At 56.7% G+C, this 27,864-nt stretch overlaps 1 protein-coding gene, 1 long non-coding RNA gene and 1 other non-coding gene across 4 annotated transcripts; all 3 read right to left on the minus strand.

Moving 5' to 3' along the window:
• Positions 1-1,229: 1,229 nt before the first annotated feature.
• On the minus strand, positions 1,230-7,678 carry LOC108580693. The gene is made up of 2 exons (XR_001892140.3): positions 7,248-7,678; positions 1,230-1,523 (listed from the first exon to the last, which is right to left on the minus strand). It is a non-coding gene; the product is annotated as an uncharacterized LOC108580693 (long non-coding RNA).
• On the minus strand, positions 5,721-5,822 carry LOC116270860. Its single transcript, XR_004179165.1, has one exon. It is a non-coding gene; the product is annotated as a U6 spliceosomal RNA (small nuclear RNA).
• A 5,685-nt stretch (positions 7,679-13,363) lies between the features above and the next one.
• SCARF2 (scavenger receptor class F member 2) lies at positions 13,364-27,503 on the minus strand. 2 transcript variants are annotated; one of them, XM_009216831.2, is made up of 11 exons: positions 27,168-27,487; positions 21,174-21,232; positions 20,990-21,091; positions 20,264-20,783; positions 19,936-20,154; positions 19,676-19,804; positions 18,963-19,066; positions 18,769-18,886; positions 18,458-18,573; positions 16,505-16,657; positions 13,364-15,060 (listed from the first exon to the last, which is right to left on the minus strand). In XM_009216831.2, the coding sequence occupies exons 1-11, from the start codon at positions 27,338-27,340 to the stop codon at positions 14,153-14,155; spliced, it is 2,601 nt and encodes an 866-aa protein (XP_009215095.1). In that variant the 5' UTR covers positions 27,341-27,487; the 3' UTR covers positions 13,364-14,152. The 2 variants fall into 2 exon arrangements, with proteins under 2 accessions (XP_009215095.1, XP_021777077.1); XM_021921385.2 differs by lacking the exon at positions 16,505-16,657 and having other exon boundaries at positions 27,168-27,503.
• Between the last annotated feature and the right edge of the window lie 361 nt (positions 27,504-27,864).

Genomic DNA, 27,864 nt, shown 5'->3' on the forward strand with positions numbered 1-27,864 from the left:
TCCAACCTGGGTGACAAGAATGAAACTTTATCTCAAAAAAAAAAACAAAAAGGCCTGGTGCAGTGGCTCACACCTATAATCCCAGTACTTTGGGAGGCTGAGGCAGGTGGATCACGAGGTCAGGAGATCAAGACCATCCTGGCTAACACGGTGAAACCCCGTCTCTACTAAAAATACAAAAAGTTAGCCAGGCATGGTGGCACATGCCTGTAATCCCAGCTACTCAGAAGGCTGAGGCAGGAGAATCACTTGAACCCAGGAGACAGAGGTTGCAGTGAGCCAAGATCGAGCCACTGCACTCCAGCCTGGGTGACAGAGTGAGACTCTGTCTCAAAAAAGAAAAGAAAAGAAAAGAAAAAAGAAAAGAGAAGGAGGGAGGAAGGGAGGAAATGAACAACCTGACTTAAAAGTGGGCAAAATATCTGAACAGATACCTCACCAAAAAAGATAAACAGATATAAACATATGGAAAAAATACTTCACATTTTATGTCATTTAGGGAATTACAAATTAAAACAATGAGATTCCACAACACGCATATTAGGACGGCCAAAATTCAAAACGTTGACAACAGCACTCATTGCCAATGGGATTATAAAGTGATGCAGCCACTTTGGAAGACAGTTTGGCAGTTTCTTATAAAACTAAGCATACTCTTACCATGTGACCCAGCAATCACACTCCCTGGTATTTAGTCAAATGAGTTGGAAACTTATGTCCACACAAAAACCTGCACATGGATGCTTATAGCACCTTTATTCATAACTGCCATAGCTTGGAAGGAACCAAGAAACTTGGAAGTTCACAAACCAAGTTGTTGAACTGAACTCTGGTATATCCAGACAATGGAGTATTATTCAATGCCGAAAACAAATGAGCTATCAACCCATGAAAAGACACGGAGAAACCTTTGGTGCGTATTATAATACTAAGTGGAAGACTCAAATACGAAAAGCCTACATACTGGCCGGGCGTGGTGGCTCACGCCTATAATCCCAGCACTTTGGGAGGCTGAGGCAGGTGGATCACAAGGTCAAGAGATAGAGACCATCTGGCCCACATGGTGAAACCCTGTCTCTACTAAAAAAAAAAAAAAAATACAAAAATTGGCTGGGCATGGTAGTCCTCTGCCCACCCCTACAGCATACTTGGGCATGACCTCCAGCCTTTTGTTGCTACCCAGGTTCGTGTGCATTCTGCTGGCGCAGTAAATCAACACTATGACACAGTTTTGCAAAAGAGAAAAGATTTATTCGCAAGGGCACTGAGCGGGGAGGTGGGACAACATCTCTCGAATCCACGTCCCCTGAAGATAAATAACAGCTTCGTTCTGTGCGAGCATGGCTGGAGTTCATGGCATTTCACAGGACACGTGTACAGAAAAGGGTAGCATTAGCATGAGCTGAAGGCAGAGTTTTTGGCCCTCCAATGCCAAAAGGCCACGTTTTGGGCACTTGCGCAGGCCCAGTTGAAGGGTTGGTGGTCTCAACCAGTTTGAACTGGACAGGAGCTGGCCCAAGTTCCTGAAAAACAACCGAAGAAGCTGTGACCATGGTGGCTTACGCATGTTATCTATACAGCAGCCAGGGAAGGTTACGTTTCAGCATTCAGCGGCAAGGCTTTCAGCTACGGTGGCCCTTAAGCTTCACATAAAAAGGAGAAGAAAAAAAATTAAAAACCAAGCGACCCAAAAGCAAAAACCCAAAAGCCTCCTCCTGCCGCAGACAGACCCTTTACTACTGATGCCAATCATTAAAGCGATCTGTCGAGGTTTAGTGCACCACTGCACTCCAGCCTGGGCAACAGGGTGAGACCCTGTCAAAAAGGAAAGGAAAGGATAGGAAAGGGGAAGGGAAGGGGAAAGGGAGGAGGGAGGAAAAGAAAGGAAGAAAATAAAAGAAAGAAAAAAGAAAAGAAAAGAAAATGCACAGTGAGCTAGATTTGGCCTGGAGGCTGTAGCTTGCCAACTCCTACTCTGGATTCATGGATTAGAGTTTAAGGAAGAGTTGGAGAAGTATGGCAGAAGAACTGGAGTGAGGCCCAACCCCGTGGTGTTCTAGGAGAAAGGCTTTTGACACAGGCATCTGGCAGTTATTTTTCAGGGGAGAACCTACAAATTAGAAGGCTGTACAGCTCCCCTTACTAGTCAAGTGACTACACTTTTGTTTTATTTTTTTTTAGAGACAGGATCTCCCTCTCTCACCCAGGCTGGAGTGTGGTGCTGCAGTCACAGCTCACTACAGCCTCGAACTTGTGGGCTCAAGTGATCCTGCCTCGGTTTCCTGAGTAGTGGGACTACAGACACACTCCACCATGCCTGGGTAATTGCTTTTAGTTTTTGTAGAGATGGGGTCTCCTTGTGTTGCCCAGACTGGTCTTGAACTCCTCGCCTTAAGTAATCCTGCCACCTTGGCCTCCCAAAGTGCTGGGATTATAGGTGTGAACCACCATGCCCGGCCCCGTGTGACTACTCCTACAGAGGCCCTCGATGGCCTGGAATGATGGATTCCAGGACTCTGTCTTCTCATCCCAAAGCACCAAACCCTACTGATAAGGAAAGGGCCCCCGTTTCAGAACTTCCACGGCCACCCCCTACACAGCCCTGGGATTGGTAACTTTGCAACCTGGGCTTCCCCGATAATCAGATTTACGGTAAGACCCCAAAGAGGTCCAGGCGCTTCTAAAACAAGTTACACAGAGAATCCAAACCCAAATCCTCAAGATGTGAGCCCACATCACATCCCCCAAAATGGAGCATCCGTGACCACTCCAGCCTTGCTAGGGACACAGCACACTCCTTGACCCTCGCCACTACAGAGGACAATTGCATTCACAAATGTCCACTGGTTCCCACGCACTAAGCAAACTTTTATGGCCTTAATTGACACTATTTCCACAAAGACCCCACTAAATGTAAGGGATGAACTCCCTCTGTTCCCTGGGGCATAAGATTGAAGTCAAACAAGTCCGCCTCACTCTGATCACTGGTGTAATAGCTTTGCAGAATATTCCAGTGGTCTCAGTTCTTTCTGCTCTTGAATTTCCATCACTGGGATGGATGCTCCAATTGGAATAAAACCCACACTTTGTCCCTTACTGTTGGTCTTGGCAGACGAGACCCTGAAGACCTGCCCAAGCCATTAAAATCGTTAATATGACCCAAAATACATTAAAACAGGGACTTCAAGGATTGAGAGAAGGGGTGACTATCCCTTCTGTTTCTCCGTTTAACAGCCCGATTTGACATGTTCTTCCAATGGAAAAGAACAAATGGCATCTCACGGTGGATGCTGAAACCTTAACCCAGGGGACCGTGGAGGCCCCAGCCCCAGCAGGCTGAAAGGATGGAGCCCATTCAGTCTTTTGCTGTCCAATATTTGCTATTTTTGCTTCCTTGAAGTGTTCCACAGTACCTAATTCAACAGCCTCTCAGCCTCTACTTCCATTCTATTTATTGTGGTAAAATATATAACAAAATTTACCAATTTAACCTTTTTCTTTTTTTTTTTTTTTTTTTTTTTTGGGACATGATCTCACTCTGTCACCCAGGCTGGAGTACAGTGGTGCCCTCGCAGATCACCGCAGCCTCAACCTCCTGGGCTCAAGGGATCCTCCCACCTTGGCCTCCTGAGTAATTAGGATTACAGGCTTAGGCCACCGTGCCCAGCCTATTTTAATAATTTTTTAAATTTTAATTTTATTTATTTTTTAAAATTTTACTTTAAGTTCTGAGATTCATGTGCAGCACGTGCAGGTTTCTTACACAGGTATACACATGCCATAATGGTTTGCTGCACCTGTCAACCTGTCATCTAGGTTTTAGGCCCTGCATGCCTTAGGCATTTCTCCTAATGCTGTCCCTCCCCTTGCCCCCCACCCCTAGCCAGGCCCCAGTGTGTGATCTTCCCCTCCCTGTGTCCATGTGTTCTCTTGTTCACCTCCCACTTATGAGTGAGAACATGCAGTGTTTGGTTTTCTGTTCCTGTGTTAGTTTGCTGAAAATGATGGCTTCCAGCTTCATCCACGTCTCTGCAAAAGACATGAGCTCATTATTTTTTATGGCTGCTTAGTATTCCATGGTGTATATATGCCACATTTTCTTTATCCAGTCTATCATTGATGGACATTTGGGTTGGTTGGTTCCAAGTCTTTGCTATTGTAAATAGTGCTGCAATCAACATACGTGTGCATGTGTCTTTATAGTAGAAGGATTTATAATGCTTTGGGTATATACCCAGTAATGGGACTGCTGGGTCAAATGGTATTTCTGGTTCTAGATCCTTGAGGAATCGCCACAATGTCTTCCACAATGGCTGAACTAATTTATACTCCCACCAACAGTGTCAAAGTGTTCCTATTTCTCCACAGCCTCGCCAGCATGTTGTTTTCTGACTTTTTAATAATCGCCATTCTGTTTTTGTTTTGTTTTGTTTTTTGTTTTTGAGACAGAGTCTTGCTCTGTCACCCAGGCTGGAGTGCAGTGGCGCGATCTCGGCTCACTGCAAGCTCTGCCTCCCAGGTTCACGCCATTCTCCTGCCTCAGCCTCCCGAGTAGCTGGGACTACAGGCTCCTGCCACATGCCCAGCTAATTTTTTGTATTTTTAGTAGAGATGGGGTTTCACCGTGTTAACCAGGATGGTCTCGGTCTTCTGACCTCATGATCCACCCGCCTCGGCCTCCCAAAGTGCTGGGATTACAGGCATGGGCCACCGCACCCGGCCCCTAATAATCGCCATTCTAACTGGCATGAGATGGCATCTCATTGTGGTTTTGATTTGCATTTCTCTAATGACCAGTGATGATGAGCTTTTTTTCATATGTTTGTTGGCCACATAAATGTCTTCTTTTGAGAAGTGTCTGTTCATATCCTTTACCCACTTTTTGATGGGGTTGTTTTTTTCCTGTAAATTTATTTAAGTTCCTTCTAGATTCTGGATATGAGCCCTTTGTCAGATGGGTAGCGTGCAAAAGTTTTCTCCCATTCTGTAGGTTGCCTGTTCACTCTGAGGATAGTTTTGTTTGCTGTGCAGAAGCTCTTTAGTTTGATTACATTCTCTGTGTCAATTCTGGCTTTTGTTGCCATTGCTTTTGGTGTTTTGTCATGAAGTCTTTGCCCATGCCGATATCCTGAATGGTATTACCTAAGTTTTCTTCTAGGGTTTTTATGGTTTTTGGGTTTTACATTTAAGTCTTTAATCTATTTTGAGTTAATTTTTGTATAAGGTATAAGAAAGGGGTCCAGTTTCTGTTTTCTGCATGTGGCTAGCCAGTTTTCCCAGCAGCATTATTAAATAAGGAATCCTTTTTCCATTTCTTGTTTTTGTCAGGTTTGTCAAAGATCAGATGGTTGTAGATGTGTGATGTTATTTCTGAGGCTCCTGTTCTGTTCCATTGGTCTATATATCTGTTTAAAAATATGGAATGCTTTGGTCGGGCGTGGTGGCTTACACCTGTAATCTCATCACTTTGGGAGGTCGAGGTGGGCGGATCACAAGGTCAGGAGATCGAGACCACCGTGAAACCCCATCTCTACTAAAAATACAAAAAATTAGCCGGGTTTGGTGGCGGGCGCCTGTAGTCCCAGCTACTCGGGAGGCTGAGGCAGGAGAATGGTGTGAACCCAGGAGACAGAGCTTGCAGTGAGCCGAGATGGCGCCACTGCACTCCAACCTGGGCGACAGAGCGAGACTCCGTCTCAAAAAATAAAATAAAATAAAATAAAAACATGGAACGCTTCACAAATTCACGTGTCGTCCTCGGGCGGGGCGATGCGAATCTTCTATCATTCTGATTTTAGTATATGTGTTGCCAAAGCGAGCACTAATTTAATCATTTTTCAGTGTACAGTTTAGTGACATTAAGTACATTCACAGCCATCTATTTCTAGAATCTTTTCATCATCTGAAACTGAAACTCTGCACCCATTAAACACTAATTCCCACCCCTCCCAACCCCTGGTAACCACGGTTCCACCTTCTGTTTCTACGAATTTTTTTGTCTTTTTTCTTTTTTCTTTTTTTGAGATGGAGTCCAGCTCTGTCGCCCAAGCTGGAGTGCAGTGGTGCGATCTCAGCTCACTGCAACCTCTGCCTCCGGGGTTCAAGTGATTCTCCTGCCTCAGCCTCCCGAGAAGCTAGGGCTACAGGCGCATACCACCATGCCCTGCTAATTTTTTTTTGTTGTTGTTGTTGTTCATTTGTTTTCTTTGAGATAAAGTTTTGCTAGCCACCCAGGCTGGAGTGCAGTGCCAAGGCAGTGGCGCAGTCTCGGTTCACTGCAACCTCTGTCTCCTGGGTCCAAGTGATTCTCCTTCCTCAGCCTCACAAGTAGCTGGGATTACAGGCATGCACGACCACGTCCGGCTAATTTTTGTATCTTTAGTAAATTTTGTATTTTTTGTATTTTTGTATTTTTAGTAGCATGTTGGCCAAGCTGGTCTCGAACTCCTGACCTCAGAAGTGATCCACTCACCTTAGCCTCCCCAAATCCTGGGATAACAGACGTTAGTCACCAGGCCCTGCCTCTCTCTACAAATCTGACTCCTCTAGATACTCCACATATGTGGAACTGCACAGTATTTGTCGCTGACTTCTGGCTTTCCTCACCTGGCTATGCCTACTTTGGGGGATAATCTGGGCCTGGGACACCAAATCCCTGTAACAGGCCCCACTGGGCTGCACAATCAGAACTGCGCAGAAGTTCCCCCAGACTGTTACCCACACTTGTTTAAGCTCTTCAAAGACGCTACCGGCCGGGGGTGGTGGCTCGTGCCTGTAATCCCAGCACTTTGGTGGGCGGAGGTGGTCAGATCACTTGAAGTCAGGAGTTCGAGACCAGCCTGGCCAACATGGTGAAACTCCATCTCTACTAAAAATACAAAAATTAATCGGGCGTGGTGGTGTGCGCCAGTAATCCCAGCTACTCAGGAGGCTAAGGCAGGAGACTCGCTTGATTCCGGGAGGCAGAGGTTGCGGTAAGCCTAGATTGCGCCACTAAACTCCAGCCTGGGAGATAGGGTGATACTCCGTCTCAAAAGAAAAAAAAAAAAAAAGTGGTACCGGCCCGGTGCGGTGGCTCACACTTGTAATCTCAGCACTTTGGGAGGCTGAGATAGGAGGATGTATTGGGCCGGGGCGGGGGGAGTGGGGGATGGAGGCTGCAGTGAGCGGTTGTTGAGTGACTGCGTCCAGCCTGGGCCACAGAGAGAGGCTGTGCCTCAAAAAGAAAAAAAAAAAGCAGCAGCTACCCATCCAGCCACCAGATGGCAGCACGATCCTATGTCCCCCTCGCCGCTGGCTGCCTGGTGCCGGATGCAGTCCTAACGGCTGTTCTGAGCTCCAGGGGCCGGCGCCGCGCGTGCCTGAGGTCCCAGCTGCTCAGGAGTGAGGCAGGAGAATCGCGTGACGGGGAGTTCTGTGCTGTAGTGCGCTGTGCCGATCCAGGTCCGCACTGAGGCCGGCATCGGTATGGTGGCCTCTGCCACCAGGCCGCCTAGGGAAGAGGGAGGCAGCCCCGGTGGAAAACGGAGCGCGTCGGTAGTGGCATCGCGCCTAGGAATAGCCTCTGCGCTCCAGCCAGGTTGACCTGCCCAGACTTCGCCTCTAAAACCAGCAAATACCAGGAGGCTGAGGGACGAGGATCGCTGGAGCCCGGGAGGCGGAGGTTGCAGTGAGTAGCTGGGATTACAGGCAGGCGCCATCACGCCCAGGTAATTTTTGTATTATTAGTAGAGACGGGGTTTCACCATGTTGGCCAGGCTGGTCTTGAACTCGCAGCCTCAAGTGATCCACCCTCCTCGGCCTCCCAAAGTGCTGGGATTACAGGCGCGAGCCACTGCGCCCGGCCAAATAAGTACTTTAAACAATTTGTTTTTTATTTCAGAAAAAAATAAACTCATAAGGGAGGACCCCCGACACACACACGGGAAGCAGCAATGTAAATGGAATGCCCACTGCTGAGGCTCTCCAATGAGTGTCACGTGTGCACATTTTGCCCCTCACAATGCATGTCAGACTATTAATAGGAAGCCCTGCTGGAATACTTCCTGTGGGGTGTATGCAGCAGGCAGCTTTGGAATCACTGTATCCCCAGTGTGACGCCAGGACAATGGCTTCTTCACTAGCTCTGTCCAACCACAGTCCTGTGGTTCTAGGACTCCCTCACAGATGTCTCGAGGTCCATTATTGGGCGAAGGTCACTGCAAACTCAGGGAGGCCCAGGAGCTCACCCCAACCAGCTTCTTTCCCAGGTGAGTGACCTCAGCCCTGCAGCTGGACTCATCCAGACCGTGACCTCACCCGAAGATGGATGACACCTGACCACCGTCCACACAACTGAGCTGGCCCCAGGTCGACTCCTCCACACCCTGCTTCCTACTGTAACCCTGTCAAAGGCCTTTCTCCCACCTTCCCACTCCTCCTTTTCCTCCCTAGCAGCCCAACCACCATAGATTCACTAGGTGGTTTTCAACTCTTGTAGGCTGCCCTCCTAACCCTAGCCCTGACCTCTGCCCTCCTAACCCCAGCCCTGACCCCACTGCTTCTCAGGAGGCTTTGCCAATCATCTGCATGTTAGCTCCACCCAAGGAACAGGCCTATTTTCTTTTTTTTGAGGCGGAGTCTCGCCACCCAGGCTGGAATGCAGTGGCTCAATCTCGGCTCACTGCAAGCTCCGCCTCCCGGGTTCATGCCATTCTCCTGCCTCAGCCTCCTGAGTAACTGGGACTACAGGCGCCCACCACCTCACCCGGCTATCCTTGCCCGGTTTTTTTTTTGTATTTTTAGTAGAGATGGAGTTTCACCGTGTTAGCCAGGATGGTCTCGATCTCCTGACCTTGTGATCCACCCGTCTCGGCCTCCCAAAGTGCTGGGATTACAGGCGGGAGCCACCGCGCCCAGCTACAGGCCTATTTTCAAGCATACTAACTGTTGGGTGTGTCGCTTACCTGTGCGTATGACAGCCAATCCACCTAAATGAAGCATTCATGACAACACAACTCCATCCATGTATGTGGCTGACCACATCTCCAAACCATCTTCCCACTGGGGACAAATTCTTGGACTTTTTAGAGACAGGTTCTCACTCGGTTGCCCAGGCTGGAGTACAGTGGTGCGCCTCAAACTCCTGGGATCGAGGGATTCTCCCACCTCAACCTCCGGAGTAGCTGGGATTGCAGGTGCACACCACCACCATGCGTGGCTAAATTATTTATTTACTTATTTATTAGAGATGGGGGTCGCTGGTTTTGAACTCCTATCCTCAAGTGATCCTCCCACTTCCGCCTCCCAAAGCACTGGGATTATAGGTGTGAGCCACCAATCTCACCCAAAATTTTTAACTAAACTAAACAAATGAACAAACAGAAAAGACTCTCAAACCACACACTGTCCTCTCTCACCCAACAGAGACAAGATGTCTATAAACCACCAATCTGTTTAAAAAGATCACCAAATGGTCAGACCATGAAACTGAAAGAATCAAAATAAAATTGTCACTATGCTACCAACGGACAAAAGCCGGGAGCACACGACCAGGGGTCACACTCACTGAAGGTCCCCCACCCTGATTGCCAGTCAGGGGCGGCTTGTGGGTCTCACAGGCGGCTCACCACCTGGTTGCAGTCACTGGGGACGGAAAGGTAAGTCCAACCCTTGCCACATCAAGGCACAACGACTGTTGGGGGAATGCACCAGACACATAAGGAGATGACTTTATTCAGGCTACTGGTATGGGAAGAAAATTCACTGATGAGGAAGGAGCGGCCCGACAAATAAGAGACTCATGCTGAAGGCTGGAGGCGGGGTCTTGGAATGGACAAGAGCAAAGTGCTTCTTCTGGGCTCACTATTTCTCAGAACACAAAGGACGGGGCAATTTCTCAGCAAGCACCATTTCCCCGGAGCCCAGGGCTGAGACGAATTCAGGACTGCCAGCAGCCTCCATGTTCTGGTGTGTGGAGGAGTTTGCATGTTCCCAGTGTGTGTTCCCATTGTGTCTTGGTGTTTCTGTGTGCCTGGCGGCATGTTTGTATGTGTATTTGCAGGGTGAAAGACCACAGATACGAGCCGAACTCCTGTACTCAAGTGCACCTCCTGCCTTGGCTTTCCAGAGTGTGGGGATGACAGGCGTGAGCCACCACGCCAGGCCTTATGATCTGTTTCTAGCACAGTGAGTGCATTTTAGGGTGGGTGCCCGCCTTCATGCCTAGTAGGGCGTGGATGCTGTGTATGCCGTCTGTCCGTAGGATGGGTACACTTCTGTGTGTCGGCTGATGTGTGCGCCTTAGTATTTAGTCAGCTCTGGCAGCACATGTGCGTGTCGCAAGTTGCGTAAGTTGCTGTTTCTACGTGTCTGGTGAAAGGTGTCTATGGTTGCAGAGTGAGGGTCTCTTGGAGTTTCTGTGTGTCAGAGGGTGTGTGTGTGCGTGTGTGTGTGTTTTGCAGGATGAGGTGTGTTCTGTGAGTGTGGTGTGGTGGGTGCAGGGTGCATGTCTGTGTCTACATTTTCGTTTTGTTTTTTTTTTTTTTTTGAGACGGAGTCTCAGTCTGTCGCCCAGGCTAGAGCGCAGTGATGTGATCTCCACTCACTGAAAATTCTGCCTCCTGGATTCAAGCAATTCTCCCACCTCAGCCCCCCAAGAAGCTGAGATTACAGGTGCGTGCCACCACGCCTGGCTAATTTTTTGTATTTTTAGTAGAGACAGGGTCTCACCATGTTGGCCAGGCTGGTCTCAAACTCCTGACCTCAAGTGATCTGCCTGCCTCGGCCTCCCAAAGTACTGGGATGACAGGCGTGAGCCACTGCCCCCGGCCTATCTGCATTTCTGTCTGGTGGTGAGCTATGTGCTGCAGGTGGTGTGTTTGGCGAGTGTGTTTGATGTATTTCTGTCATGTTTCTGTGTATCTGGTGGAAGATGTATGTGTGCAGGATGAGTGTGTATTTTGTATGAGATACATACGCTTCTGACTTTGGTGAAGTGTGTATGTTGCAGGGTTGTCTCTCTCGTGGTTTCTTTGTGGCCTATGGTGTGTGTGCTGCAACGAGCCTCTGTCTCGGTGTTTCTGTGTCTGGTGATACATGTTGTATGTTGCAGAGTCAGTCTTTTTTTCCATTGTTATGTGCGTGTTGTGGGGTAAGTGTCCCCCATAGTAGTGTAGGCTGGCTGTGTGTGTGTTGCAGCGCGTCTATCTCTGTGAGCGGTGGATTGTATGTGTGTGTTGGAGGGTGAGTGTTTCGGTCTAGTAGAGTGTCGTGTGCGTGTGTTGGCAGGTGAGTGGCTGTGTTCCTCTGGGCCCAGTGCTGTGTGGGTGTGTGTTGCAGTGTGTGTGCTGTCTTTGTGTTTCTGGGGTTCTGCTGGCTTTGTGTGTGCATGTCTGCATTTTGGGCTGTGTGTCTGTGTTGGCGTTTCTGAGTCTAGAGGAGCATGTGTGTGGCGCAGGGTTAGTGTCTGCAGGCCTCTGTGTGCCGTGGGCTGCGTCTGCTTGAAACCAGGCTGGGCCTGGTCCCCACATTCCTCCCACTCCTTTGTGCTCTGTGCTACAAAAAATATTTGCGTTTTCCACGACTCATAATTTTTCCTCCTCAATCGCTACCAGATGTGGGTCCTGTGGTCCCCATCCCCATGGCAACGGAGGTTCCAGCAGCCGCGGTTCCCTTTTGTGGCGCCTGCCCTGGGAGCTGGCACTGCTGTGAGCCCCGAGGGGGTGGGGAGAAGCCGGTGGTGGGAGGCAGGAGGCTGGAGGGGTCCCAGCATCTCCCTTCCCAGCAGCCACTGGGACCCTCCTGGGGGCAGGGGATGGCTGGTGGTGGGTGGAGAGGGGTCCCCTGTTTTGTGAGGCACCCACAGGTAGAGTCTTCAACACCTAGGGGGGTTCCCAGGGAAGGGCAAGGAGAGGTCCCCAGAAAGGCCTGGTCACTGGGACATCCCTGTTCTCTCCAAATCATGCTGGTCCAGGCTGGGGGAGGAGGAATAGCAAGAGCTGAGGGCTTGGGGGGTTTCAGGAAACAGCGGTGTGGCATCTTGATGATTCTGGGGGGTGGACACCGCCTAGGCAAGAATGTGGTCTGAGCCCCTGCACTGCCCACCCCTCATCCACACGCAGGCACTGCCCTGCCCTCGCTGAGCCCGGCTGGGCATCTGCCTTCTTGGCCTCAATCCCAGCAGCCCGCATGGCGCTGTGCCGGAACAGAGCAGAGGCTTTCCAGCCACAGGGCCATGGCTGGGAGGGTGCCCAGCTGGCTTCAGGGAGGCAGTGTGGCCCAGAGGCAGGGATCCCACATTCCACGTGCTGCCTGTGTCCTGCCAGCTGCTCTGGACGGTCGACCCAGGGCAGGACACAGCCTCCGCTCAGATGGCTGAGCCCTCTGAGATGGGTGACCAAAGTTGACCTCAGTGGGGCATCTGGCCAGAGGATGAGAGTGTGGCCAGGACGAGAGCCCCAAGTTGCCAGCGTGAGACCGATGAGCACTGTGCGGCGGCTGCAGGGTGATCGGAAGATCCTGGCAGCAGGGCAAGACTTTGAGCTGGGCATCAAATGATGAGATGCAGGAGAACAGGAAGAGGCCCGGGGGGGAGAGGCAGGAGGCCAGAAGAGACCGGACAGGCAGGAGCTGGGGGAACTTAGTGTGGGGACAGGAGGGGCCATGGAAGGTGAGGGTCTGTGGCTTAAGAGGGTCACTTAGGAGGCCTGCCCGGGAGGATGAACCCGCTCAGGGTAGGCGGGTCAAGAGCAGGGAGGCCTTGGGGCACAGATGGTCACACATCGAGGGCAAGGCAGCAGGGTCTGGCTTGGGGGCGGGGGATCTGCGCAGGTCGCTCCCTCCGTCTCCCTCAACCTCCCGCAGGAGCAGGCGGGGCTGGCAGTCAGGAGAGTTTCCGGCTGAGGACAAGGAACCCGTTGAGGCAGACAGCAGGGCTCTGTGCAGCAGGAGACCGGCTTGTTTGTGCTGGAGGAGGCCCGGCTGGAGTCAGCGCCCGCGGCCCCCTGGCCTCAGCCTCTGCACCCCCCGCAAGCTGCTACCAACAGCTCTGAGGCCCAAGTTTAATAGCAGCGGCCAGGGGAAATGCCCAGATCGCCTGTCCCTTTCAGTCAGGGACTCCGCCTGATCTGCCCCTACCCAGCTTTCCTCCCCGTGACCAGTCCAGGATGGGGCAGGCCGGATGGGGCCGCATAAACTTGATAAACAAATGAGGCATGTGGGTTGACGCAGCCCACTTCCACCATGGTCCCGGGAGACCCACGCCAGGGCTCCAGGGCTCCCCGCTGAGATAAGGGGTGGGGGAGAGTGCAGGACAGGTCGTCACATAAAGTTACTTCTGGGGGGCATCTTTGGCCGAAGCCTGCAAACAGGAAGTGATCAGAGCACGAGGGGAAAGGCACTTTATTAAGAAAGCTTTGGCCAAGCCCCCGCCGGGAGGAGCCCATCCTGGGGCACCGGCCAGGGTGGGAGCAGCCCTGCTGGGGGCCTATAAATACATCTCCTCAGGCCACTAGAGTCGCCCCTGGAGGTCCCGCGGTGTGTGGGGCAGTGGGAGGCCATCAAAACCAGCTGACAGCTGAGGGGCCGGGGCTCCGGTTGCCAGGGAAGGGAAGGGGTGGGACGGACTAAGCCCCTGAGGAGCGGAGACCAGCCCTCCTCCCCAGGCTGGGGTCAACCAGATGCCCGGGAGCCCAGCCAGTGGAGGTAGCCCCGGGTTCTGTTGGTAAGGCCAAAGGAGGGACCCTCCAGCCAGAAGCACCAGGCCCTAGCCGGGGAGAGGCAGCCTGGGCAGAAGTGCTTCTGGCCTCAACCAATGAGAAGGTAGCCGCAACCAAGTCCACTCGTGGCCAGTAAGAGGCGGTCTTTAGGCGGAACCCTCCCATCTTTGGCCAATGAGACGCAGCCTGGTCGGAGCGCTCCATAACTTGGCCAATGGGGAGGGAGTCGCCCGCTAAGCCCCTGTCAGGCCTCGACCAACAGGATGGGCCCTTCCCGACAGAGCACACTGCTCCAATCCAGGAGCCGCTGCAGGACCTGAGCCAATGAGACGCCTCCGCTAGCCACGCGGCGCTCGGCCAATAGGAGGCCGCCCGTGCCCAGGCGCGTGGGAGGCGTAGGGTGGCAGGCGGCGCTGCGAAGCTGAGGGAGCTGCGCGCGGAGGAGCCACAGCCTGCTACAGGGTGGGCGCGCCCGCCCTGCCCCCCTCGCCCGCCGCCTCCCTGCTCTTCTTGCGCGGAGGCTTCTGGATAGGGGTCTTCTTCCGGGGCGTCTCAGGCGCGGGCACGTCGGTCGCCGCCTTCTCAGGCCCTGGGGTTTCGGTTGCTGGGGGCGCGCGGGCGGGCGAGGCTGGCAGCACCGAGCGCTTGGCTTTCTGTGGGGGCGCCGGCTTCTCCCTGGGGCCCTGCGCGCCCAAGGCCCCCTCGGCGCGGCCCAGGCTGCGAGTCTTGCCGCGCAGCTCCGCGGCCAACATGGAGGCAGCCTCGGGCGCGCTTCGCGGGGGACCGCCGGCGTCCGTGGGCTCCAAGAGGCTCGGGCCGCGGCCCCGCGCTCGGGCCCTGGGCGGCGAGGGCGCAGCGAGGGCCGTCGCCTCCTCGGGCAGCCCGGGGGGCCGCGGCGTTGGGTCGCGGGTCCCGGGGCTGCCGTGCTCGACCGGCTGCGCCGATTTGTCGCTGGGCGTCCGTTTTCTCTTGCTGGGGCTGGGCGCGGCCTCGGGTCCTGGCGGCGGTGGTGACGGCGCACGGCCAGCTGCAACGGCGCTGTGCCTGCTGTGGATCCAGGACACCTTAGGCTTGGTGGCGGGGTCAGGCGGCGGCGGTTTTCTGCGCTCGGGCGATGGCGACAGCGACAGGCCCCCAATCTCGCCCCGGGCCCGGGCCGGCCGGGCCTCGCGTCGGGCCACGCGCGCGTACAGAGCCCCGCCAGGCCCCTCCACGCTGGACGCTGACCGCTCGCTGTCGGAGGACGCGGGGAGGGGCATCGCCTCCTCGGCGGACGCTGGCGTGGTCAAGGGCACGGGGGACGGCGCCGGCGCCTCGACAGGAACAGTGGGGACTTCGGGGTCCCGGCTCTCCTCTGGTGCTTCTGGCAAGGGAAGAGCAGGGTGCTCACAGCCTTCAGGAATAGCTTTAGGGGTTCCAACCTCCAGGCACAAACCTTCACCTTCCCTCCTCTACCCATGCCCTTGGCGCTGTGTCACCCTGGCATCCAGACGTGCCTGGCACAGAGCACCAACCGCACACGTAGTTCAGAGCCTCAGTCTGTGAGGCTGACTCTGAACTCAGGCTGTGCCGGGAGTGATGGGTGCATTCATGCGACTGAAGCCCAACCTTGGCCTGGCCTGGCAGCCCTGCCCCGACACCTTTCCAGCCTTGGGAGCCTGCATCATCGAATTTGATGCTGGAACATCCCCACGGGGGTTCCATTATCCTTCTTTTAGAGATAAGGCTTCTAGTCGGGCGCAGTGGCTCACGCCTGTAATCCCAGCACTCTGGGAGGCTGAGGCGGGTGGATCACCTGAGGTCAGGAGTTCGAGACCAGACTGGCCAACATGGTGAAACCCCGTCTCTACTAAAAATACGAAAATTAGCTGGGCGTGGTGGTGGGCTCCTGTAATCCCAGCTGCTCGGGAGGCTGAGGCAAGAGCATTGCTTGAACCCAGCAGGCGGAGGTTGCAGTGAGTGGAGATCTCGCCTCTACACTCCAGTCTGGGTGACAGAGCCAGACTCCGTCTCAAAAAAAAAAAAAAAAAAAAAAAAAGGCCGGGCGCAGTGGCTCAAGCCTGTACTCCCAACACTTTGGGAGGCCAAGACGGGCGGATCACGAGGTCAGGAGATCGAGACCATCCTGGCTAACACGGTGAAACCCCGTCTCTACTAAAATACAAAAAAAAAAATTAGCCGGGCGTGGTGGCGGGCGCCTGTAGTCCCAGCTACTTGGGAGACTGAAGCAGGAGAATGGCGTGAACCAGGGAGGCAGAGCTTGCAGTGAGCCAAGATTGTGCCACTGCACTCCAGCCTGGGCGACAGAGCGAGACTCCGTCTCAAAAAAAAAAAAAAAAAAAACAAGTGATAAGGCTTCTGAGGTTCTGAGTTGGTCACCTGCCCAGGGCATCTGGGGGCACGGGCAAGGGAGGAGACAGGGCAGAATCCCAGCCTGGCAGGCTCCTTTCTGCTATCTGTGGACCCAAGGCCGCAGGTGAAGGTCGAAGGTGCACCCACATACTCTGGATCCCTTCCTCCCGTCTCCTCTGCCACCCCCTACCTAAGCCCGGAAACTTCTCTCTGCCTACTTTCCCCCAGAAGCAACCTGGGCTGTGGCCTACCCATCTCCCCACACCTGTCTCCAGCACTGAACAGCAGAGTCCAGCTCTATGGCCTCAGCTCTGTGGCCAACCCTCAGGTACCAGCATGGCAAAGCCCTTCCTCTCCATGCTGCCTGCCCCTCTCCTGTGGCCCGCCCAGAACACAGCTTTTCCATGGGACCATTTTGCTGGGCTGGAGTGATGCCCAAGCAGCGCCTTACTCACCCTCATGGGGTACACAGTACACAGGGCCTTCGTCAGTGGTGTCAAACGAGGAGAAGGAGGCCCGAGAGGACCAGGATGGTGAGGGCTGCTCCAGCCCTGAGGGTGGCTCCAGGAAGCTGCAGTTGAGTGTGTTATCCAGGTCGTGGTGGGCCACTGGGGAAGGATGAGGCAGAGCTGCCAAGGGTCCACTCTGCCCCAGCCAGTGCCCTCATTAGCCCCTGCTGTCACAAATGTTGATGGAGTGACCAAGACCAGCCCTACTCTCAGACTGCAGGGGGCACAGGCAACTCAACAGGTAGGGTGACACTGGACCAGGACTGGAGAATGGGTAGAGGTGAACCCAGAAAAGAAACATGAGCAAAACATGTGTTAAGGTGCAAGGCAAGTGTGTGCAGCCAGGGAGCTGGAAAAGGTTGGGCTGACATGTTGGGAAAAGGCCAGAAAGGTGGGAGACGGGGCTGAGAGAGGCCACCAAGGCCTCCAAGCTCTGTTTTAGGCCCTGCCTTGTGAGACTCAGGGGAGCCTTGGAGCACTTCTGAGCCCAAATGCGCAGTGACAGGGCTGCATTTTTGGTTCAGCCCATCTCAGCAAGCTGCACCCTAGGCCTGGCCTTCAGAGATGCAGACCCCACAACAGGGAGCCCCAGAAGCTGGCTAGCCTGGCCTCCATTCCACAGAGGGATGTGGGGTCCACTCCCACACCTATGTCCCCAGATGCCATGCTGCTAGGTGGGCCAAGGGCTTTTCTTTTTTTTCTCCTTCCTTCCTTCCTTCCTTCCTTCCTTCCTTCCTTCCTTCCTTCCTTCTTCCTTTCTTTCCTTTCTTTCCTTTCTTTCCTCCTTTCTTTCCTCCCTTTCTTTCCTCCTTTCTTTTCCTCCTTTCTTTCCTCCTTTCTTCCTTCCTCCTTTCTTTCCTTCCTCCTTTCTTTCCTTCTTCCTTTCTTTCCTTCTTCCTTTCTCTCTCTCTCTCTCTCTCTCTCTCTCTTTCTCTTTCTCTCTTTCTCTCTTTCTTTCTTTCTTCTTTCTTTCTTTCTTTCTTCTTTTTCTTTTTTTGTAACAGAGTTTTGCTCTTGTTGCCCAGGCTGGAGTGCAATGGCACGATCTCAGCTCACTGCAACCTCTGCCTCTCAGGTTCAAGCAATTCTCTTGCCTCAGCGTCCGGAGCAGCTGCGATTACAGGCATGCACCACCACACCCGCCTAATTTTGTATTTTTAGTAGAGACGGGGTTTCTCCATGTTGGTCAGGCTGGTCTTGAACTCCCGACCTCAGGTGATCCACCCTCCTTGGCCTCCCAAAGTGCTGGGATTACAGGCGTGAACCACTGCGCCCGGCTTGGCCAAGGGGTTTTCTCAGCTGTTTCCTTCATGTCCCAAGGGTCTGAGCCCCCTTCCCCTCCATCTTTAGAAATAAGTGGGAAAGAGAGGAAGAGAGGGTCCACCCAGGTGGGAGTCAGCACGGAGAGAAGCGGCACACCCCACCCCACCCCCATCCTGTTGGTGGGTGGGGACCAGCCTGCCCACTTTCCAGGAGGATCTCGGTACTGCTGGGGATGTAGGCAGGAGGGGCGGGTCCTCTCCTTGGGGCAGGGCACTCCCGTGCCCACGCATTCCCCCAGCAGCTCTGGCCGGGATATACAGCATTCTCCCACAGACTGGGGGAGCCTGCAGCACCCCGCTGCCCACACACCCCTGATGCGATCACTCTCGGGGCCAACGCTTCTGACGCACGCCCACATCAGCCCGCGCACCTAGGACTCCTGCCTTCCTACCCGGCCTCGCCCTCAGCTGCCACACCTCTTACCTTCCCTCTGGTCGCACCTCCTCGCGCCCACGCACATCAACACTCAAGGTCCCCCATTTCCTCACTGAGATCTGGGGCCCCTCACACCCATTTCCCAGCAGCTTCCTGCGTCCAGAGGTGTTTCTCCCAGAGATCCCGCGCTGTCATCCTTACCTACGACTTTGGGTAGTTTCTGCCTGCGGAGCGGGATCCGGGGCAGCTTCATGCTGATGCGACTGAAGCGTCCGCATAGTCGGTGCGGAGCCTTCTTCCTCCCAAGCGACAGCTCCCTGCGGGGGCGGGGTCTGAGCGGAGGGGCGGGGCCGGGGCGGTACCCAGGGGCGATTAGATCTCGGCTAGTGCCGAGCACAGAAGGGGCGGGGCCACGTCCGGGGCGGGGGCCGGGAAGAGCTGGATCTGGGTCCGGTGGCACCCAGAGGGTGCGGCCTGAACCCAGGCGAAAGCGGGGCAGTATCTGGGCTTACCGGCGCGCAGGGTCCTTGCCCCGGCAAGCGCAGCAGCAGCCGAGCAGCGAGAGCAGCAGGCAGACAAGAAGGACGAGCAGCGCGCCCGCGCCCATCACACCCTTGCGCTGGTTGGTCTCTGTAGGGGATTATGGGGTCAGCGCGGTTTCTGCCCCCACCTGCATTCCTTAACGGGACGCCCCTCATCCACTTACCTAGGTAGCAGGCACCAGTGACCGGGTCGCACGAATCCTCGTGGCAGCTGCAGGCCTGAGCACAGTCCGCGCCGTGGAGTCCGGGCGGGCACGTCACGTTACAGCTGCCGGGACATAGGGTCAAGGCAGGCCACAGCCGCCCCCCTAGGATGCCCCCTACCCTCACCCCTCACCCGCGGCCAGGGCCCAGGGTCCAGGGTCCCAGAACCGGGCTCTCTCGCGCTCCATTCATCGTCTAGGGTTTGAAGCCCAGCCCTGCCCGTGGCACATATTGGGGTGGTGGATGTTTTGGAAACGAATGTTGCACAACCAGTTGGGGGTACCTGGGGGATAGGACCCGTGGTGGCCGCGCAGCAGCGCCCACTGCTGGGGCTGACTTGGGTGGGTGGGAAGTGGGGCTGCTGAACCAGACCCTTGGCTGTAAGTGGAGGTCCCTGCTCCTTCTATACCAACTCGGGGTCACCTCAAGAGCCCACTGACGCAGGCTGGACTGGTCACCAGATCCGGCGCTGAACGTGGGCTTCCCGACATAAGGGCAGGAAACTGCCCTCAAAGAGCCTACTGTCACCCCCTATCTGGGGTAAGGGACCAAGGCTGAGGTGATAACCCAGCCCAGGGTGGAAAGGCCACCTCATCGGCCCCTGGGGTCTGGCTGGACCCTCCCTTGTGGCAGATACAAGCCCTCCACCCCCTCCCGGTCCCGGGGCACTCACTGGGGCCCGTGGACGCCAGGACTGCACAGGCAGCGCCCCGACTGAAAGTCGCAGTGGCCGCTGCCGCAATCGGCGCATACGAAGGCGCAGTCCTCGCCGTAGGTGCCATTGCTACACTTGGTCTCGCACCTTGGAAAGATGGGAGGAGGCGTCAGCAGAAATGGAAGCAAACGGACCACAGTGCCCTCGACAGAGGGCCTTCATGGGGGAGGCAGGGCAGGGGGCTGCGTGTCTGGGCCGACGGAAGCAGGGCTGCTCACCGGTCGCCGATCCAGCCCGCGTTGCAGCGCGTACACTTGCCAGTGACATGGTTACAGGCATGGCCGTCGCGGCACGGCGGACAGCGGTGGCTGCAGCCCTCGCCATAGAAACCGGTGGCGCAAGGCTGGTCGCACTTGGTTCCGTTCCAGCCGGGCTCGCACGTCAAGCAGCGGCCCTCGGCTACCGTGCACGGCTGCTGGCCCTTACACTGGCCACACCTGGGGGAGGGGTCGGAGGCTAGGGAAGGCTGGGACCCGCCTCACCCCTGCCCCCATCGGCGGCCCGCCCTTCCACCTCCTCCCTCCCTGGCCGAGAGACCGCGCTTACCGGCGGCGACAGCCCAAGCCGTAGAAGCCAGCGGGGCACGGCTCGCGACAGTACTTGCCGCGGTAGCCCGGCTCGCAGGCACACGTGCCGTCCACAGGGTGGCAGCGGCCGCGGAAGCACTGGCAGTAGCGATCGCAGCGCGCGCCGAACGTACGCTCGCGGCACTGACAGCGGCCGCTCTGCTGCTCGCAGGGAGACGAGTTGCAGGCGCACTGGTTGTTGCAGCTGCGGCCCCACCAGCCTGCGTGGCACAGGCAGGCGCCGGTCTGTGGGTCGCAGCGCGACGTGGCGCTGCAGTAGCACGCGCTGGCGCACTGCGCGCCCCACCAGCCGGGCTCACAGCGGCACGCGCCGCTCCGCGGGTGGCACGTGCCGTGCTGGCACTGGCACGCATGCTCGCAGCGCGCGCCCCAGCGCCGCGCGTGACAAGTACACTGGCCTGTCACGTCCTCGCACTGCCCGTGTGGGTGGCAGCTACACAGCTCCTTGCAGTCGGGGCCCCAGAACTGGCGCGGGCACTCTGCGGGGGAGGAGCGGAGGGGGTGGAAGGCCCCGGTGCTTGAGTGGGTGCCCCCAGCCAGCCAGAACCTGCCCGCGTCCCGCACTCCAGCCGCCACCTTTGGGGACCCGCCCCGAAGACGATCCGACCCCGACCCACCCTGGACCCCGCCCCATCTCTCCAGGATTCCGCCCCACCGACCAATACCGGCCCGACCCCACGCTCACTGGTGTCGCAGTTGGCACCGAAGTAGCCGTGGCGGCAGCGGCACTCGCCAGGCCTCACGCACACCTCATTCTCCGAGCACGTCGAGTTGCCTTCGCACACCGCTGTGGACCAGACAGGCCAGAGCTGCTGCGCGTCCTAGCCCCGCCCCCGACCCCGCCCCAGGTACCCGGGATGACCACTCACCAATCCCACACTCGTCCCCTTGCTGCCTCCAGCCAGCGCAGCACGTGGGCACCTGGGAGCTGCGAGCAGAGGGAGGACATCTGAGCCCAATGCCCCTCCCCCAGCCCCCATCTGCTCAGGGCTCCTCTGCAGCCTCCTCACAGACTCCCTGCCTCTGCATTTGTGCTCCTGTCCTAGGGGGGTGGTTACTGAGGTCCTGCCAGGCAATGTGTCTGGCGGTGGAGGATTGCCACAAACAGACCTGACCGCCAAGAACTTTCCAGCCCAGAACCGCCACCCCATCTCACCTAACTCCTTTGTGTCTTCCTCCCACAGCCACTAGGCCTGAGAAAAGTGGCCTTGGAGTCCCAGGAAGGACCACAGTGAGGTAGCAGCCAGGAAGAGGACCATGGGCCTCAGGACCTGCTCAAACGTGAGGGTCTAGGGCATCCCTCCAAGTGGAGGGCCCGGCCTAATGGGTGTCATGGATCCAGATGTGATATGATATGACATGACAAGGACAGAACTAGGACTGGCTGGGCCACAGGGACACACCTAGATGCCCCAACCCTGGGGCTGAGCTCCACTGGGGAGGGGCAGCCTCTGGGTGGGGGGTGGCATGTAGACACAGTGAGGTGACCACTTGGCAGAGGGGCTTCTGGAGGGAGGTGGGGTGAGGCCCACCCAGCCACTAGGGAAAGAGCAGGCACATGGGGAGTCCTCCATGTGCAGGAGGAAGGTCAAACTGTGGCAAAAGGGCTCAGGGACCAGGGTGGAGGAAGGAGCTACTAGAGCATCTGTTTATGCCTTTGTTGTTGTTTTTGAAACAGAGTCTCGCTCTGTTGCCTAGGCTGGAGTGCAGTGGCACAATCTCAGCTAACTGCAACTTCTGCCTCCCAGGTTCAAGCAATTCTCCTGCCTCAACCTCCCTAGTAGCTGGGATTACAGGCGCGTGCCACCACACATGGCTAATTTTTGTATTTTTTACTAGAGACGGGGTTTCGCCATGTTGGCCAGGCTGGTCTTGAACTTCTGACCTCAAGTGATCCATCTGCCTCGGCCTCCCAAAGTGCTGGTATTGCAGGCATGAGCCAGCATGCCAGGCTTGTTTATGCTGATGGTCTTCCTCTTGTTCCATTTGATTTGGCTTTATAGAGTACACAATGCTACCTCAGTAGGTCCTTTCTAACCGCAGCACTTCAGGAGAGCACAACCTCTAAAACCCCGGGTGGATGGGGTATGTGAGCACAAAGGTTTGGAGGCCCTGCCTGAGTGAAGCCATGATGGCTAGAGAGGATTCATAGGAGATGAGCTGGGGTTAGCCCACATTCAGGGGCAGAGGAGGCTGAGAAGGAACAACCACCAAGGCTGCAGGATCCTAGGGTCCCAGCCAACCCAGAACTTCGCCTCAATCCTAAAGGCACGTAACAACCATTCGCACTTTAGAGAAAAGAAGCGTGCTTCTTCACAAGCAGGCTCGGATTCAGTATCTGAATTCAGAACCAGGATGTGGTGGTGGGGGGAGTTTGGAAGGAAGCCTGAAGACCCCAGTGGGATGGGACAGACTGGCTCCTCCACACCATGCATTTAAGGATAGTACGTGCCTGGCACGCTCCTGCCCAGGCTGCAGAAGATGCCCCAACCATTCCCCAGCTAGACAGAATTCCACCCCCCTGCACAGAGCACCTGGGCCTCGAGGCCCCTCCTCCTGAACAAGGCTTGGCTCTCCTTCAGGTCAAAGATGGGACCTGGCGAACAGGACCATAAAATCCCAAACTTTGGGGAATCGGTTCAGTGTATTTTCCACGACTAAAACTGAAAACCAGAGACAGGAATACGAAGGCCTGGCTTTTCCTGGCCCCTGCCCCCACGTCTCCACCCACCCAGCCCTGACCCAGGGAGCACCAAGGTGCCCAAATGCAGGGAGACCCAGGTCTGCTGGCCATCACCCACCCACTTGTGTCTGCTTCTGAACCGTGGCCACTGGATGGAGAGCCTCTGCAGGTGTCCCTCCTGTGAGGAGCTTTGCCAGGTAGCCTGCTGGAATTGCCCTGGAAGCACTAACCCCCTTCTGCCCTGGACATGTGGTTCTGTGGCTAGCAGCCTAGTTTTAGGGCCACACTCAGCTGGGTTTGATGTCTGGGTTTGCCACTTGCGGTGTGACCTCAGGCATGGAGCTTAAGCTCTTTGAGCTTCAGGCTCCTTAGCTATATAGTAGGGCTCATGGGTTTGGTCCTACTGTAGGAAGATTAAGAGAGCCAAGATGTTTTTAGCCAGGCATGGTGGCATGTACCTGTAGTCCCAGCTACTCAGGAAGCTGAGGCAAGAGGATCACTTGAGCCCAAAGAGTTTGAGGCTGCAGTGAGCTATGACGGCACCACTGCTCTCCAGCCTGGGCAAGAGTGAAACCCTGTCTCAAAAAGAGAGATAGAGATAGGGGAGAGAAAGAGAGAGAGAGAGAGAGAACCCAGACCTATGAAGTGGTTTGGCACATATTAAGCACAAAGGATCCTGAGGGCAGGCTGCAGTGCCTCTGAGTGCACTCGGTCATCCCTGGCTTAGTGGGCACCCAGGCCTAACCCCAGCAGAGCTAATACCCACCAGCAGGACAGAGTCCATTTGGGTTCACTGAGGACAAGATGCTTTCCTTCTTGGAAGGGCTGGCAGAAAAGGCCAGGTGGTGGTGGCAAGCCGACTCTCTGAAGATCTTACAAAGATGGGTGGGGAAAGATGGCCTGCTGCAGGGCCACTCCCATGCTTGCTCTGTAAGTGGGTAAGACCCTGAGGAGCCAAGCCATAGGCTGGGCCCAGGCCCCTCAGCAAGTAAGACATGCTGTGTAGGGAGGCCCAGTGCCGTGGCTCAAGCCTGTAATCCCAGCACTTTGGGAGGCCGAGATGGGCGGATCACGAGGTCAGGAGATCAAGACCATCCTGGCTAACATGGTGAAACCCCGTCTCTACTAAAAAATACAAAAAAGCTAGCCGGGTGAGGTGGCAGGCGCCTGTAGTCCCAGCTACTCAGGAGGCTGAGGCAGGAGAATGGTGTAAACCCGGGAGGCGCAGCTTGCAGTAAGCTGAGACCCGGCCACTGCACTCCAGCCTGGGCAAGAGAGTGAGACTCGTTCTCAAAAAAAAAAAAAAAAAAAAAAAAGACATGCTGTAGGTTTCTCCCTCATAGAGCATTATTTCTTCTGCGATTCAAACCCACTGTGAGTTCTCACATCTTCAAGTTGGCTCATGGTATCCATACCTATCCATGTTCTCCCCCAAATCCAGGCAGAAAGGCTTCTCTGCCTGCCACACCCTTGAGACCCCACACCTGCCTGGCCCTCCTCCTGCCCTGCCTGGACACTTCTCCTCTGGTTTCTGTCCCCATCCTCAGATCTCTCTTCTGCTCACACTAGCTCCCTCGGGAAGCTCACTGAACCCTGACAACACCTTGGACCCTCCAGCAGGGCTCGCCCGTCAATGCTAGACTTGCAAATCCAACTGCCCAATAGATGACATCACCAGAGGGAGGCCTCATGGGCCTCATGCTCAACCAACCCAAACCTGAACTCTTGACCTCCTTGCACCCTGAGTCTTCCCTGTCTCAGATAACCCCTGCCTGTCCTTTAAGGCTGGGAGGCTGAGACCTGGAGAAGCATCTCTGGCTTCTCTTTCTTGTCTACACAAGATCCATTGAGAAAAAAGATGCTGAGCTCTAGCTTCTAAAGGACATCTAAAATGGGATCACTTCCCCTTCCCTATCCCAGCCTTGTGAGAGCCACCCTCCATCTCCCTGGCTTTTTGTAACTGGCCCCAGCTTCCACCCCCTGCCCCTCAGGGTGTGAAGTGTTTGCCACCTGGCAGCCAATCCTGGTCAGATCCCACCCTTTCTCTGTGCAAAGCCCCAGGGGGTCCCATGGCCCTCAGAGGAAAAGTCCAAGTCTTCTGAGCAGTGGCAGCCCACAGTGGCCTGCCCACCCTCACTCTCTGGCAGCTCCTCCACCAGTCCCTCCTGGGCTCTGCCTAGCCCCCTGGATCTTTCTTGTACTTCCACAGGCCCTCTGCCTTGGGAACCTTGCCCCAGACACCCACAGGGCCTCTATGCTCTCCTGCAGGCCTGTGCTCACTCACCACCTTCTCAGCGGGTCTCCCCAGACCACCCTAAAGGAAACAGCACTCCCCAACTCAACACCTCCCAGCTCTTGCTAGATGTCTAGACACACTTGCTTTTCTGGACTGTAGGTCTCCTCTGCCACAGGGTCAGGATCTCCACCACAGCTTCCTTACACCAATACAGGCTTGGCACACTGTAGGTGCTTAGGATTTTACTGGCTCTGTACTCTCCTCTCCCCATTCTCCTGCCTCCCAGGAAAGGGAAGGGCTGATGGAAGCCTTGCAAGACGTGGGAGGACAACAAACGGATGTCCCAGACCCCAGGTGGGCAGGGCCCAGAGTGACTGCCCTTCCCATCGACGCTTGCCACTCATTGACCATAGCGATCCCCACTTAGCCCCATGAGGGGGTTGTGATCCCTAATCCCATTTTACAGAGGTGGAGACAGGCCCAGAGAGGTCAAACGACTTGCCCAGGTCCACACAGCTGGGTAGGGGTGGCACCAGGATCGGAACCCAAACCCGGGCTCTCGGTTCCTGGAGCAGGAGCTTCCTGGGAGGTCTGCAGACAAGGGGAGCGGGAGCAAAGGGCTCTCAGGCTCCGGACAGTTAGAGCCTGGCACCGGACCCCCATCCCTGGTCCCGGGCCTGCGGGGGAAAGAGGACTGGAGTGAGTAGACAGAGCCCACGGCGATCGCGCCCTCCCCCTCTCCAGGCACAGCCCCGCCTGCCGCCGCCGCTGCATTCCTGGGGCCGGGGAGGCCCGGGAGTCGGCGGCGGCGGCATCGATGCGAAGCAGATGGCGGGCCAGGCCGGCCCCCGCCCCGGAGGCGGGGCTCGCAGCGGGGAGGGGTCTGCGCGCCTCGGGACCAGAGTTCGGAAACCCCGCGCGGTCCCCTCACAGCCCCTTGTCTGCGGCGCCGAGTCCCTGGACTCGGCTTGCCCGGGCTCCGTGGCCCAGGCGCCCCGACGCGACCCAGCTCGGAGCCCGGCGGCCGCCTCTGCGGCTGCCAGCCTGTGCGGCGTCCACAGTCCACGCCAAGGCGCCCCCACACGCCCGCTCCTCACCCCTGCGTGGAGATGCCCTTGACCTTGCTGTGGCCTTTGGCCAGCCCACCGGCTCCCCCGACCCCAGCTCCCAACTCCTGGCGTCCGGGGCTCGGCTGTCTGTCCTCGGTGCAAGCTCCCTGGCTCACCCCCCACTCGCCACCGGCCGGGCCTGTCCCCTGCCTGTCCCACATTGGCTTCCCCAGCCGGTGCCCCACCTTTGCGTGGCCACTTCTTGCACCCTGGTTGTCGCCAGGGTTTCCACATCCTCCCGTCCCCTGTGCCTGTCACAGCCCTTCCACCTCCCGCTTCTGGTACACTTCGAGCGCCGGTTCCTCGACGCTCGCCTGGGTCACCACCCTCCCACCCGCGCCCGTTCTAAGACACGAGTCTGCCTTTCCAAGTCTGGCTTGCTCCAGGACCTCCTGGGCTAGCACCGCTCCTCCTCCCCGACCTTCCTCCTCACTCCCACTCCCGGTTCCAGTCGGACCAGTGCGGGGCTTTAGCACATGCAGTTCCTTTTGCTTGAATGCCCTTCCCCGGCATTTCCCCGTGGACTTCACAACTCGGCCAAGGGTCCCTTTTTTCAGGTCTTTCCTGACATCCCGGATAATGCGTGTCATCCCCTAGGTGCCCACGGCACTCCGTCCTCCCCTCAGGTGACTTCTCGTCCAGGGTACCCTCGGATGCACGGTCGTGGCCCGTGGCCGAGGCTGGGCCTGGAACGGAGTCGCGTTGGCGAGGGAAACGAAGGGGCCCACATTTGGCGTAGGGAAGTTCCGGGAGCCCCCTTCCAATGCCGGGTGCCGCCACCCCACTGCCCCGAGCGTCCCTCTCGGCCCCCTCCCCCAGCCAGGCCGGCTCCTACCCGGGAGCACGGCACACGTTGCGGCCGCGAGGGTTCAGTTCCTGGGGCGCCACGGGGTCCGGCACTATCCAGAGCAGCAGTAGCAGCAGCAGCGACGGCAGCAGCGGTGACGGCGGCCCCCCGGCTCCCCGGCGCCGCGCCGGCCCGGCCCCCCGGGGCCCTGCGCCCTCCATGAGGCGCGGGGCAGGCGCGGGGCGGGCACGGGCGCGGGTGCGGCCGCAGCGAGAGCGGCCGGAAGCGGAGTGCGAGGCCGGGCGGGGGGCGGCAGGAGGGGCGCCGGGCCGGGCAGGAAATTCCACATCGGCTCCCTGATCCCGGGCCAGCCGCGGCCGGCCAGGCGGCAGCGCCCGCCCCGCGCGCCAGACCCCACCCTCCGGCCTAGCCACCGCCCCTCCGCGCAGCCCCCGCCCCCATTCGGCCGCTCGCAAACTTGGGGGCGAACTTGGAGAAGGCCCGCCGAGCGCTGCGGGAAGGAGGGGCCACCCGAGGAATCCCCGGTTCCCGCGCCTTTCCGTCCGCTCCCGAAACATCTCCCGAAGCAGCCGCCCCCGCGCGCCCACTGCGTAGCCAGGCCCGGGACGGGAAGGCGGATGGGGGACACGGCCGCGACTCCGCAAGCCCACCCCCGCCCCCAGCGCCTCGGAACCGGCTAAGGGAGTGAGGCCCTCAGACAGCCCAGGTCGAGGCCGAAAGCCAA

Source organism: Papio anubis, chromosome 16, assembly GCF_008728515.1.
Source record: "Papio anubis isolate 15944 chromosome 16, Panubis1.0, whole genome shotgun sequence".
NCBI lineage: Eukaryota > Metazoa > Chordata > Mammalia > Primates > Cercopithecidae > Papio > Papio anubis.

Coding starts and splice junctions, on each gene's coding strand:
- SCARF2 (XM_009216831.2), bottom strand. CDS start 27,340: ATGGAGGGCGCAGGGCCCCGGGGGGCCGGGCCGGCGCGGCGCCGGGGA. Junction 19,805..19,935: donor GCGGGCTGGATCGGCGACCG/GTGAGCAGCCCT, acceptor CATCTTTCCAAG/GTGCGAGACCAAGTGTAGCA. Junction 15,061..16,504: donor GTACTGTGTACCCCATGAGG/GTGAGTAAGGCG, acceptor TTCCCTTGCCAG/AAGCACCAGAGGAGAGCCGG.